The sequence below is a fragment of the Ostrea edulis genome, chromosome 5, assembly GCF_947568905.1.
Source record: "Ostrea edulis chromosome 5, xbOstEdul1.1, whole genome shotgun sequence".
NCBI lineage: Eukaryota > Metazoa > Mollusca > Bivalvia > Ostreida > Ostreidae > Ostrea > Ostrea edulis.
The window spans coordinates 62336804-62351803 of record NC_079168.1 but is presented as its reverse complement, the minus strand read 5'-3'; the positions used below and the strand labels follow the sequence as shown (position 1 = coordinate 62351803).

At 34.9% G+C, this 15000-nt stretch overlaps 2 protein-coding genes across 12 annotated transcripts in view; one reads left to right on the top strand and one right to left on the bottom strand.

Annotated features, from left to right (window-relative positions):
* LOC130054626 (piggyBac transposable element-derived protein 4-like) overlaps positions 1-2889 on the bottom strand; it is a 12962-nt gene extending 10073 nt beyond the window's left edge. Inside the window, exon 1 of the mRNA XM_056165020.1 lies at positions 1-2889. This exon is cut by the window's left edge and continues 6937 nt beyond it. Within this exon, the coding sequence (XP_056020995.1) occupies positions 1-1660 (1660 nt within the window). The 5' untranslated portion in view covers positions 1661-2889.
* The window catches only part of LOC125648853 (phosphofurin acidic cluster sorting protein 2-like), a 328050-nt gene that overhangs the window by 17020 nt on the left and 296030 nt on the right, over positions 1-15000 (top strand). The window contains exon 1 of one of the 11 annotated variants that reach the window (XM_056165015.1): positions 7913-7948. The exons of the other annotated variants lie outside the window; for them this stretch is intronic. The gene's annotated coding sequence lies outside the window, so the exon portion shown is untranslated. Of the gene's footprint in view, positions 1-7912; positions 7949-15000 lie in introns of those variants that run through there. 11 annotated transcript variants of the gene reach the window in all.

Below are 15000 nucleotides of genomic sequence, written 5' to 3'. Positions count from 1 at the left end.
AACATCCATTTCTGCAGAGAGGAAGATCACAAAATCCACATTTGAATGTAGTTTCCACTGGACGTCCAGATAAAGTCTTGCGGTTGTGTAGGGAACATTCGCGACACATTTTCTTCCTACCGTCTATTTTCACGAGTTCGTGGTGATTGATGGATTGAATTGCAATTTTCTTGTTGCAGTTCTTTGCCTTTCTGCCAATCCTGTGTTTCCTGGAGGTAAATCCAGCGCGCAACTGATCCGCAACGTCCATTCGGAATCCTAGATGGTCATATCCTTTCTGAGGTGGGGGATTCTTCTCCGACTTCTGATATAAAACCCAGGCATTCAAAATTGATAAATTGACAATGTACCAAAGTATGTACCTCCACCACTTTGTTCCTGGTCTTCCAACAGGATAGTATGAGGCCATCTGGTCAAATTTATCCACACCACCCATGTGTTTATTGTAGAGGATGTTGACATGTGGTTTTCCTGTGTTTTCATCCAGGTGTGGTGGTGCAAATGATGACAGAAATGTGATCTGGCGCTTGTCTTTGAAAGAAGTAGCTATCAGATTTCCTTTCTGCATCTGTATGATGTCTCCTCGATTCTTCAATTTTGCCTTCTTCACATTATCAGGGAGTCCTTTTCGATTTGCCACTATAGTACCACACACATAAGTCCCCACGAGCTCCAGGTGCTCAGCAAGAGTAACAGAAGAAAAGAATCGATCAAAGTACAGATGTCTGTTTTGATGGTGATAATGTTTTGATAAATTCCATACAACATCATATCCTAGACCATGCTGTCTTCCTCCTGGTTTTTTCCCCGTATAAATGTCAAAACCACAACAGTAACCAGTGTCCGACTCACATATTTGCCATACCTTGATCCCCCACTTCGTTGGTTTTGCTGGCATGTATTGTCTAAAATGCAACCTCCCCTTGAATCCAATCATTCCTTCATCAACGGAGAGGTTTTTTCCTGGTTTGTAAGTTTCTCTTAATTTCGGCTGGATGACATCGATAAGATTTCTTACTTTGAACAGCGGGTCATAAGCAGGATCGTTTCGTCCAGGTGTATTTGATGTATCCCTCAGGTGTAAATACTGGTTTATTTTCACGAAACGAGTTTTCGGCATGATTGATGCAATGAATGGGTCAGAAAAGCGTTCATCAGTACTCCAATAATTACTAATGCATGGTAATTGTCGAACACCCATGAAAATGTTAATACTCACAAATGCACGCATCTCGTTTGCATTTGTTGGACTCCATCTTGGATCAGGTCCTTTCTGGGTAGCGTATCTGTTTGTTTCCGTTGCAAGATTTTCAAAGAAAACTTGAGGTAAAAACCTGAAGAAATAGTCGATAGGCCTTGCATCTGGATTCAGACGATTTTGCACTCCAGTTTCTTCCTCAAACGCTGGTATATTCACCTCTGAAAGTTCGTGATCCCAATCACGATTCACATTTCGCATGTAAATATCGCCGCACATCTCGTCTTCGTCGGAACTTTCTGCCGAATCCTCGCTTTCTTCTTCAGAAACATCCACATCTGATTCATTGTCAACTATTCTCCGAACTCTTTCTTGTATTTCCCTGTCCTTTTCTACCGCAGATAACACTTGTTCTTCATCAAAACCATCAAACTCACTATCACTCGATATCTCCGACGCCATTTTCAACCCACGCTAAAATTACCTTCGGAATATTCTGAATTTCTATTAATAGTTAACTGAATATAATGTAAAACCTAGAAAAAATCCGAATGTCCTGTATGACAAACCCGTATGTAAACGTCAGCAACTATTTTTGCTAGCCAATCAATACCTTTTGCTCTTTAAATAGCACAGGTAAACAAGGCCGGTTTCGGGCGGGTTAAGCACATGCCGGCGGGGGCGGATTTGGGCGGGTTAAGCACGAAAGGGTTAAGGAGAGGCGAGCCGAATCGGGTTAAGCACGTCCGCCGTCACTTCCTGTCGTCACCGGAAGTGATAAAAAAAATCGAAAAATTAAAGTTGTAGTTGTTGAATCGAAACCTATACCACTTTATCAGGTCTCTTTTGGAGTATTGAAAACCGTTGACCCCACCGGAAGTGGAAACGTCGACTTCCGGTAATTAAGGAAAAACTTTTCAAATTCTCCTTTTTCAATGCCTTAAATCTCGTTTACTAAACAAGTATTTGACTTGTATTTAACATATATTGTAGACACTATAAATGTCTAGAGTTACGTCAAATATTTTTCGAAAATTCACTTCCGGTCGTGATATAGGGGGTGGACAAAGTCAAACTTTGTTTTTTCAGTTTCTCAATAACGAAAATATATAGATACTTGAAACTTGTAGGGTTGATCAACTAGCGTTAGGCCATTGTACACATACTTTCAATTTTTTCGTCCGTCACTTCCGCTCTATACCGGAAGTATTTGAAAAAAATGACAATTTTCCGATTTCTTCAAGTGATTTCTCAGAGATGGCTGGATAGATTTTCTTGAAATTTTCAGGAATAATGTCTTATGAAATGACTTTGCTGTGGTTATTTTTGTTTTTCCAAAATTCACTTCCGGTAGGAAAGTATGGCCGATTTTCTGTTTCTCAAACGAGATTTTGTCCAGCATTTTTCTTGGAAAGGGTAAAAGATAGGTTCATCAAATATTCAGGGATGATCAATCTCTGTTTGTAAGCATGCAATAGGGTGTTGAGCATGTCGACCGTCACTTCCTGTCATCACCGGAAGTGATTGAAATAATCGTAAATTTCAAACTTTTTTTTGTAAATTGAAACTTATACTAGTTTATTAAGTCTCTTTCAAAATGTCAAAAGAATATTGACCCCGTCGGTAGTCAAAACGACTACTTCCGGTTTCTTGATAAAATACTTTTTTACTTTTCGTCTCTTTGTCCCCACAAATCTCGCTTATATTTGAAGTGTTTGATATGATTTTCACATGTCTTAAGAATACTATCAACTTCTAGAGTTTTGACAATTTCGTTTTTCAAAATTGACTTCCGGTCGGTAGTTACCTACTACTTTTTCTTTCTTTAGTCTACTTCTTTTTGTTGAGGACTCTTCAGATAGAGACGTGAAATTTTCAGAGAATATAGACAGTAATTTATAAGAAAACACATCTGAATAGTACTTCCGGTCGTCACCGGAAGTTACAAGAAATGAGTAAAAAATTCGATAATACACTTCTCATTTATTGTTAAAGTACATTCTCTGATATATTTGAATGGTTTTTGTAGGATCAGAAAACTCTTTACCGGAAGTGAACAAACGGAAGACCTACTCATTACTAGTAATGAGTTTCTAGTTGTTATTATTATTATTAGGGTCTTCCGTCTTCAGCGGAAGACCCTTCTATTATTCTATTGTTGATTTTTCACTTTTCTTCTTATTATTTTTATTCTTTTTTTTTTTCCTTACCGATTTTGTGCAGAGGATTTCTCAGAGATGGCTTGATTGATTTACTTCAAATTTTTAGGGTTGATGCATTGCTATTTGAAGTTTATATCTTTTTTTGGATTTTTGAAAATTCACTTCGGGTTGGAAGTTATCCCCCTTTTATCGATTTTCAGATGACCATTTTGTCCAGCCAACATCTCAAAAACAATAAAAGCTAGAGTGCTTAAATTTTCAGTGATGTTAGACGACATGTTGTAGTTGTGCACATAGGTTTTAAAAATTTCCTGAAGTGCCTAGTATGGAAGCTCGGTAGGGGTCGAAAATGGAGTTTAAAAAAGTGTCCAATTTTTTTCCACGTTTTAAATAACTTTTTACTGGTAAATATTTTGCTTAGACATATATAACAAAAGTTGTACAGTTTATTGAGATCTTTCATGTCATATCAAGAAATGGGCCCATAGGCCTCATGGCTCGCCTGAACCATTGAAATTCTGTTACAATGATTAACTTTTTTCTCACGAAACTTTTGATAAGACATGTAGAATAAAAGTTGTTCAGTTTTGCAAGATCTATCTAATGATATCAAAAACTAGGCCTCAGGACGTCATGGCTCGCCTGAACAGTCGAATTTGTATCACAATTAATAACATTAATAACTTTTTTCTCGAGAAACTTTTGACAAGACATGTAGAACAAAAGTTGTTCAGTTTCGCAAGCGTTAACTAACGATGTTAATAAATAGACCTGCAGGTCTCATGGCTCACCTGAACAGTTGGGTTTTTGTTGCAATCTATAACATTTTTGTCAAGAAACTTTTAATAAGACATCTAGAACAAAAGTTGTTCAGTTTTGCGAGATCTTTCGAACAACATCATGAAAAAGGCGAACGGGCCTCATGGCTCGCCTGAACAGTTTGATTAGTGTCAGAATCAATAACTTTTTTTTGTCAGGGAGTGTTCTCAGAAAGTACAAAAGGGATCAATATGAAACTGTCCAGTATGATAATATAGCGTTTGTAGATGTGCAGAACGATAGTCATTTTTTCTGCACGTGCATGCACGTGCGCGCGCTTGCATTGCAATTTTGGTACAAAATTTACGAAATCGAAATTTACACGGGATCGATATGAAACCTTGGTAGGATGATAGTACATCATTTGTAAATGTGAAAAATGATATTCATTTTGTCTGCACGCGCGTGCATGCGAATGCACGTGCATCACAAATTTTCATATACTAACTTTGTAATCAGTCTAACTTCTTTGTTGTTCATCGAAATGGTTTGATATTCGTATCATAGGTAGGTATTGAGATCCTTAACTGATCTGCTTGGTGAAAATTACCAATCTGCACGCGCATGCACGTGCGCTTCATTTTGATTGGATAATACTAAAACGTCTGTAACTCTCTTATGAATGAAGCGAATGAGTTGATATTCACAGCATAGGTAGATAATATGAATATCTATATATTGGTGTAATGAAAAATGCCAACACACACGCGCATGCGCGTGCATCGTCTTTCAAAACTTAATTTTTTAAAGGACGATAACGTTTTTGTTTTTAATCAAATTCTTTTGATTTTTAGGTTCTAGGTGTGTCTTGGTATTCCTTCCAAATTACTCCTGATTAGAACTACTGCTCAGCACGTGCATGCACGTGTTCAGAATTCTGATTGGACGATTTTAAAATCACTATAACTTCCTTATATATAATGGAAACGTTATGAAATTCATACTGTGGGTATATGATACAAATGCCTGTTGAATGACATCAACAAAAGTGCAGAATCATACACGCGTGTGCGTGTATGCACATGCATTACTTTGTTTCATTTGTTGGTACTGAAATGACCATATTAAACGTACTACGTGTAATTAAAGGCTAAAATAAAATGAATTTTTGCTATAGGTTTACAATGACATCAGTTTTTAATTGGAGGAGGTTTGGGGAACATATGTAACGGTCACCGTTACAATTAGAACTAGTTTTATTATTTATAAAACAGGAATGAAAATTTTCCACACATTTGAAGATTTAAAATGGTGATTGAAGATTTTACCTTGAGATATGTGTAAATGGCTCTTTATTTCAGTGTTGCTGTTTTGAGAATTTCTGTTGATATTCCCGACATTTTGTATGAAATAGTACACAGTAACAACTTTTCGATTTTTAGCTCTTCTGAGCCGAAGGCTCAAAGAGCCAATGCTATGGCCATTTGTGTGGTGTGCGTAAACTTTTTAGAAAAAGGGCTATAACTCAAGAACCCCTTGGCCAATTTTTTTGAAATTTGTTACAGGGTATCATTGGCCCAAGGGCTTTCATACCTACTAAATAGAGGGATGTGACCCTTTAACAAGGGGAGATAATCAGGAAAATACAAACAAAAGTAGTGGTTGCTAAAAAATCTTCTTCTCAAGAACCACTGGGCATCTTATCACCAAACTTACACATAAGGATGAGGATATGTTGTAGATTAAAAATTGTTCAAGGCATTACCCTGGGGCAAAGGGCGTGGTCTCAAGGTCACTTCAAAGTTGACCTAAATTTATATTTCCTTAAATCTTTGATATTTTAGTCATTATAAGGACTAGGATCATCAAATTTTGACAGTTGATGCATCTTAGGACTTTGTGTCAAGTTGTATCAAAAGTAGGTCACGGTGACCTACTTTTTGAATTTTGGAGGTATTTATTTTAAAATTAATTTTGATGCATATCTTGGACACTTTGAAGCCTATGATCATCAAAACTTGTCAGTTGGTGGATCATGGGACCTTGAAATGCGTCAACTGAAAAATAGGTCACCGTGACCTACTTTCTGAATTTTATGGCTTATCATTTATAGATATATTTTAAGTTGTTATTTCAAATACCGAGAAGTTTAGAATCATCAAATCTTGTAAGTTGATGCATCTTGAGGCCTTGAAACATATTTATAAAAAAGTAGGTCACAGTGACCTAGTTTTTGAATTTTGCAGATATTCAAATTTCACATTTTCAATTTTAGATGCATATTTTGGGCACTGTAAAACCTAGGATCATCAAACTTTGTCAGTCTTCAGTCTTCGGTTTGTGTCGACCATTTGTATTTGACAGCTAAATTACTATATTGCAGACACTATTTGACCTACAATCATCAAACTTTATGTCAGTTGATGCATCTTGAGTCTTCGGAGTGTATCGACCAAAAAGTAGGTCACTGTGACCTACTTTTGGCATTTGACAGTTATATTTATATATTTCAGTCACTAATTGACGTACAATCATCAAACTTTGACAGTTGATGCATCTTGAGTCTACGGAGTGTGTCGACCAAAAAGTAGGTCACCTTGACCTACTTTTGGAAATTGACGGCTATATTTATATATTTCAGATACTATTTGACCTACAGTCATCAAACTTTGTCAGTTGATGGGTTCGGAGTTCGCTGACCAAAAAGTAGGTCACCCTGACTTACGATTGGAATTTGACAGCTATATTTCAATATTCAGATACTAATTGGCTTAAATCATCAAACTTTGTCAGTTGATATTTCTTGGGTTCTCAAAATGTGTAAACCAAAAAGTAGGTCACATTGACCTACTTTTTTTGAATTCTTAGGATTTAACTAAAGATTTAGAATACTAAGAGGCTAAGAATAGAAATGGTGGAGTTGTACAATTTATCAGAAGAGCGATTCTAGGCCCTTGGGCCTCTTGTTTAAATAAAAATTATACTGGGTGACAAAAAATGAAAATAAACAGATTGTCATATATTATGCACCCAACTAATTTTTTTCTAAAAGTTTGGCCCAATTTCGTAACATTGGATGTTCTGCGGAAATTCAATTCTTACGTGGAATAGCACTTAAGATTTCAGCCCAAAATTCGGAAAGGGAAAATAAATTTTGTTGCAGGAAAATTTAGCTGTGCATTTGGACTTTTTATTCTTTAATTTATAAGATCAATGTCATATCTTCTATAAAACAGTAATTTCCTATCATTTCCAGTTTTTCCACTATTTTTGTTTTAGAAAAAGGTAGGTTTTCCTACCTAAAATGGTATTTTTCATATATATTGCCAATAATATATATATATATCTTACTTGTATATGTAATTGAAGGATATCAAGGGCCAGGGGCTGAACCCAAGCACATGCGAGATCATCAAAGATGTGCATGTGGTAGATCTTACAAATATATAGGTTGGTGGCTTCCTGGCAAGCAGTTAATTATACTAATGCGAAGGAGAGATGTGAAAAAAGGTTATTTTTCGAAATTCCCGACTCAACCAAGTCATTTGAAAAGAAAAGACTACGTGAACTGTGGATCCATATTTTACGTATTGACAAGTTGAGGTTCGAGACATTTGTATGAAGAACGTGTACCGTCTGCCTGGTCTGCGACTCGACTGAACGTCTTCTTTTCTCAATTTCTTCTTGCGAAAGAACGGGCTCAAATCTATACGGCTCCAAACTTAACTGTTCATGACTTGTCATTTTTACAGTGCTGCTGATGAAATAAACTGGAATAGACGGTGTGACGTCATAAATTAAACTCCAATGGCCACTCTCTTAGCGGCGGGTAATTTAAAATACATGATAGATTAATATTGATTTAATTGTTAAGCAAGGATTTTTGTAGTTAAAGACTGTCAATTACGATATCAGTAAGTGATACTTTATTCCTAAAAGCAACTATGTGGTTAGGGTTGCCTTTTCCTTTAACAATTATATTAAAAAAAGCAAGATTTTTACCCAAAAATTAGAGTCAAGGAAAGAATATATTCTGCTGTAAAAAATTTTAATCGAACATTTCCAGGTTGAAATTTGAAATATGAAACTTATTTTTACTGTATGTTACATGAAATGGACCTTTTCTTCAATTTCCAGTTTTTATACGCCCGTCTTTAGACGGGACATATTATGGTACATCGATGTCCGTCCGTCTGTCTGTCCGTCTGTTCGGGGTTTTCTCTTTATAATTTCATTTCCCTTTCACATATCATTCTGAAACTTGCTGTGTAGCTTCTTTGTGGGTCACTCTAGATCATACTGCAATTTTGATCCATTTTGACCTTTTTTCCAGGAGTTTTGCCCCTTTATTTGGAAATAATTATTATATGGAGGGTACATAATTTGTCCGCCCTACTCCTCCGACAGTTTTCAAGTGAGAGCCTTCTTATTTTGTGGAGTGTTTGTATGGGTATTGAAGATGTGCATGTGGGATGGATTTTGATTTTCTACAATTTTTGAGAAAATTACAGGTTGTTGAACTTAGTCTATTTGGAAATTAATATTCTATGGAGGGTACATAATTTGTTTGTATGGGTATTGAAGATGTGCATGTGGAATGGATTTTGATTTTCTACAATTTTTGAGAAAATTACAGGTTGTTGAACTTAGTCTATTTGGAAATTAGTATTCTATGGAGGGTACATAATTTGTTTGTATGGGTATTGAAGATGTGCATGTGGGATGGATTTTGATTTTCTACAATTTTTTAAAAGAGAATTACAGGTTGTTGAACTTAGTCTATTTGGAAATTAACATTCTATGGAGGGTACATAGTTTGTTTATATGGGTATTGAAGATGTTCATGTGGGATGGATTTTGATTTTCTACAATTTTTTAAAGAAAATTACAGGTTGTTGAACTTAGTCTATTTGGAAATTAATATTCTATGGAGGGTACATAATTTGTCTGCCCAACTCCTCCCACAGTTTTCAAGTGAGGACCTTATTTTGTGGAGTGTTTGTATAGGTACTGAAGATGTGCATGTGGGATGGATTTTGATTTTCTACAATTTTTGAGAAAATTACAGGTTGTTGAACTTGGTCAATTTTGAGGAAATCTCGATTTTTAAGCTAAGACCCTTTGTTCATATGAAAGTTTGTCACAGCCTCATGATGTCTGATACTACCTGAAGCAAAGTTATACAAATTATAGCACAAGAAAAACACCCTATGTAAGCATTTCACGGGCGTATTATGTACCGTTTGCGGTACTCTTGTTAGCGATTTTCATGAAAAAACAAATCATTTTACCCCCAAATGCCAATTTTCCCATTGAAATACAAAAGCCGATTTTTAATATGTTGTTTGCATGTGTTTTCTTGCATGAATAATCAAACTTTCTTTTCTGTTGCAATTAGTTTGAGGTTTTGCTCATATATGGCTAGATTGACTAGACTAATATACTAAGGACATCATGACTCTGATCTAAAGAAATAGAGGACTAGTTTATATTTAATACATACTTTATTACATCATGACCATACATTGTTTGCAATAAAACCACACAAAGGACACATATAAATGGAATTAGTGCCTAAAATATTTTGTTCAATTACACTGTTTTTAAGTCATTACACTTAATCCTTAGAAAAATTCTTTAACTGGCAATTGATTGCATTCAAAACTTGTAAATCTTCTATTTATTCCCTATATGACACCGTCAACTGAGGACCGCAATTTGCTCCGTGCCCTCTATAATCGGGGAAATAACTCGCATAGCATTATGAAAAATGTAGGCCATTATCGATATCTTCTAAATAAAAGGTGTTTCAAATCGATAGTAGATAATATATAATGACTATATGTGTGTGTGCATATTTCATAATTATTCATTTAATGATAATCTTTCAAGATAATTTGTTTTAATTCAAAAATATGCATTCTTCGTGTCCGTAAGTACCGATAACAATCTGTAAATTTATTTTATTTTTACGATGATGGATGTTAATAACCGCATTAACCCAGTGTTTTATATTGATGCAAATACTGAGCCGAAAGCTTGTACAGCTCTTGATTAAAATATCTAAACAGTAGTGATGGGAATCGTTGAGAATTTCTTAATTGATGATTGGTTTACTGTAACTTACTAATTATCGATTAAAATCGAACATTTAGAAATTCTATATTATAGTCATTTAACTACTGAAAAAGTGTAAATTAATATTTTCTACGTTTATATTTGCGGTTTCTATTGCTGAGAGAATGGAAATCAATATTCTCTGTGTGTATTTGTTATTCTTTTACTATCTTGATATCCTTTAATTACATATACACGTCAATACGATTTTTAGAATGGTTTACGCTCCAAAAACGAAAATTATTTGCTTCAGTTATATTCCTGTATATCAAAGTTACATGTCATTAACTTACGGTAATCCGGCATAATTAAAATTCAGCAAAGAATAATAAGGAAAGAAGAATACTTTATTGAAAATAACAAAAACAAATCAGATTTATTGTCACCAATTGAAAACATGATACGCACGTGCAGAGTAACAGTTGCCTTTGAAAGCAGTTTTATCTATGTAATTCACAGCTCATGGCTTTTCTTGTATCGAAATTCTTTTTGATGGATGATCCTTCATTTATGAAATATGTCTAAACAGTGTGACCTGGCAAAAGATATTTTGAAAGAAACATATAATGCTCATGATGCTGATATACTTCAAAAACTTGTACTCCGTGTCAATAATTTTCAATGTCTTTCCTTGTACACATTTTCAGTATTGTTTTGATAGCATTCATTTTAATTCCAGAAGGAAAGATAATTTCACATCTGTACAGAATTAAATATGTGATTTAGGAATTTTGACTGCATACATGAGAAAAAAAGTTGTAGATTAATTCTGGTCTTCGGTTCAAACATCCCCTCTGAAAATACAGCAGGATATCCCAGGAAGTCCTGGACAAAATCCCAGGATTTATCAGGATTGTCCTGAAAAGTCTGCTTTTTTGAAACTGAGATTAACAAGGAATTAGAGGGACGGTATTGACAGTGGGACATTTTAGGACTTTTAAGGATTATTTGAACACTTAAATATGCCTTTTATAGTCCTGCAAAGTCTCACTTAATCCTGCAATCTGAAAGGGGAGAAAGTGGGATTATTCTGGACATGTCTTGAAAAGTCCCAGTAGACAGGACTGGGATTTTGCAGGATTTTATTGGATCTCCCTAAAAATCCTGCTTTTTGAGTTGATGCAGGACTCCTGGAAAGTCCCAATTTATCCTATTAACCTGTTTTGGTCTTACCCTACTGTGGAATAAAACTCGAGATCCAGGATATGTGATATCTTTTCTGTAAAAGTGGCAATTAAGAATGAAATTATGAATCAAAATGATAAACTGATAATAAAATTTATTTAACATACATATACATAAATTTCAGCAATACTTATATGAACTTCCAACGCAAGTACTTTGAAAAGCTCATTTAAATGACGGCTGGGGTGAGCTAAAAAGCACTATTTCTTATGTAAAAAAATAAATCAAACAAGAGGTCCATGGGCCACATCGCTCACCTTAGTCATCTTGGTCCATATTTAAAGGTTTCCCATATACTTGTATGTAAAACTTTTGTCCCTATAATGTGGCCAAAACCTACCCTGGGGGCCATACGATTCAGGGTTGTCACTAGAAAATATTGAAGACGAGTCCCGGTATCATGGTTTGTAAGCAGTTTGAGTCCCATGAAAATTTGACGAGTCCCATGAAAGTTGAATTAAAGAGTCATTTAGATTTTTCCTACACCTCTATTTATACAGAGTGAACACAAGCTAATGTCGTACCTCTGTTCACTTTCATCTTCAACATATGGCAAAACACAGTTAATTTTTGCCAAGCCCATGCATAACAGTGCAGTGATCACTTTGTACACATGAAATTAAAAGTAATCATTCACCACTCGGTCTCATACAACTAATTGCCCATTGCAGACAGAATTACTTCCCTGAATCCTCTATCATCACGACAACCCTATTCAGTATTAAACAAAATTTAAATTAAATAATTATTGTGATAAAATAGATGCGTACTAATTTTGTTTGTAAAATGATGTAAAATCTACCAAAGTTTACAAACTAGTCGCTACTTTCGATTCCAGTAAGAATGGCTACTGGAAGACAAACATTTATAATTAAATATAGATCCTGATTTGTAAAAAAAAAAAAAAAAAAAAAAGAAGAAACAAATATAAATAACTGCCTGTGAGTAGCAAAATGTTTTTTACTTTGTATCTAAATTTCAATATTATATTCTAATTTGCACCTAATTGACTGCACTAAACAAACAAGTCGGATTGGGACACTGTGAACTCGGTGGTATCATCTCGGTTCACATTAGAGCGTAACGTTTTACCTAGATTTTTTCCTATGAGTTTTAATTAATGCACAAATCAGGGCTTCTAAGTAAAATTATGATTTTTACTCAGAGTCTGAGACACGTCTGCAGGACTCGCCATATCAGACAAACCCCAATGAATTTTCTGTGATCCTATTCTTGCGTTAGTGACAACCCTGTGATTTTTACAAACTTGAGTCTACACTATGTCGGGAAGCTTTCATGTAAATCTCAGCTTTTCTGGCCAAGTGTTTCTTGAGAAGACAATTTTTATAAAGATTTTCCCTGTATATTTGTAAGTAAAACTTTGATCCCATATTGTGACCCAATCCAACCCCCCCCCCCCCCCCCCCCTCCCGGGTCATTGGTTTTAACAAACTTGAATCTGTTCTATGTCAGGAGGCTTTCATGTAAATTTCAGCTCCTTTGTTCCAGTGGTTCTTGAGAAGATTTTTGAATGACCCCACCCTATTTTTGCAATTATCTCCCCTTTGAAGGGGCATGGCCCTTCATTTGAACAAACTTGAAAGCCTTTCCTAACCCAAGGGTGCTTTGTGTCACTTTAAGTTTGGTTGAAATTGACCCAGTGGTTCTGGAGAAGATGAAAATGTGAAAAGTTTTCGCCGACGATAGACAACAAACAAATTTTGATCAGAAAAGCTCAGGTGAGCTAAAAAAAAAATGTTCAACAGGTATTATTAAATTGTCCCTAAAGTTGTATTTTGTTTATCTTGATGTCACGGGTAACCTGGTTCAAAGATCTATTTCTTCAACTCGTGGGTGGGGGAAGGTGGCTCCAGACCTAAACAACTTGAGATGGTCTCTCATCTTGTTTCTAACTTCTTCGAGGGCCATCTCTGGATTTTTCTCTGGTACAAAGGCTTAAAAGATAGCATAATGAATTATTTGAGAGGTTTCATAACAGGTTTTGTAAATGAACATCATGCAAAATTTAAAATATCTATGTGTTGAACTTGTATATATGCACCTTCTGCATCGTCTTCCCTTTTATCTAAGCCATCTTTGGTCTCCCGGGCGTTTTGACACCTGTCATACTGCATGATGTTAGTTCATCCACTGAAAACAGTGCCTTATTAAAACAGTCACTTGATGATATTCTAAATTCATAACTATCTCTTCAAGTCCATGCTACAATGAAAGAGAACATGTACTAGATAAAAATATTGGAAACAGGATGATAATTTGTTAAGGTGTGACAATTCCACTAGACTACCAAAAAAGACTTGAATTATTACAAACCAAAAGTAAAAATACTAACCAGCAACGCCGTGTATTTTGAACAACTAGGCCTATCCCCCAGTTTCTGGGTGTAAGGTGAATCCTATATTCCTATCTGGAAGCCATTCCATGCTTGATTGCATACTGATTCTGTTGAATGTTCTCCATCCTTGCAAATATTTCACTGATTTCGTGCCCAGAAAGGAACATTGAAAAAAAAGCGCTTTAATCTTATTGGCACATCAAAGAGATCCTGTATTAGGCATTTCTTTATTATTTTCAGAGATGAATAGCAAAGGAAAACCAAAAGTGACAAAAAACAGTAAAATCATAAATGCCATTGTAAATTATTTTCAGAAGTTGTAAAATTTTACTCTTATATTATGGGAGATAACTCTTCTTTGTCTTGAAAAAATCAGCCAATGTGATTTTTACAATTTTGCTTCTACTCAGAAAATTCACCCCGTATGGTATATGTTTTTTAAAGTTTATATTACACTTTAAACATTAAGTCAACATATTATGAAGTTCATTTTAATTTGTAAACCTTTACTGAGGGTGCAATGTCCATATATGTAATTTTATTGAAGCTTATTGAAGCATGCAGCAACTAATATTTTCCAAGTGTAAAATTTGTAATGTTAAATTAATATTTACATGTTATGTTGTAAATCTAAAATCAGTACACTCTTTTCTCCATGACAATCATTTTTTGAGGGATAAAAAAAGGTAAACAAATGAAGAATTTACCATGATAACTATTGTTTTGCATTTTTTTGGAAATACGGAAAATATTTCACTCTTCAAGTTAAAGGGGAAAAAAATTCAAGGAATTATCCATTTTTATAAAAGAATGACATCATATAAAGTCTCTTCGAAAGAAAATTCTTTTTTGGTATCATCTGCCCTTGAATGAACAAACAGAAGTGGTATTTGCATTTGTGTTGCTATAACAATTGAAACCAGATAGTCTTGGGTCTTCAAGACAATTTGACATAAAAGATGAGAACTTCTACAAGTTTGTTATACAAATGCGGAATCCCTACAGACTACAATCATTCTGTTTTTAAGTGAAATGTACAAGCTCTGTACCTGAATACAATGATGTCATATTCTCTTAATCTTCAGGAGTAATAAATGCGAGACAATCATGTAATTAGACTCAGTTAATAATTGTTTCAATAAATAACAACTTAATAGTTTATTTTAAGATTGAATCTGGACACAGTGGTTTTTGTTAAATGAGAGCTTTGTGCATGTACCTCT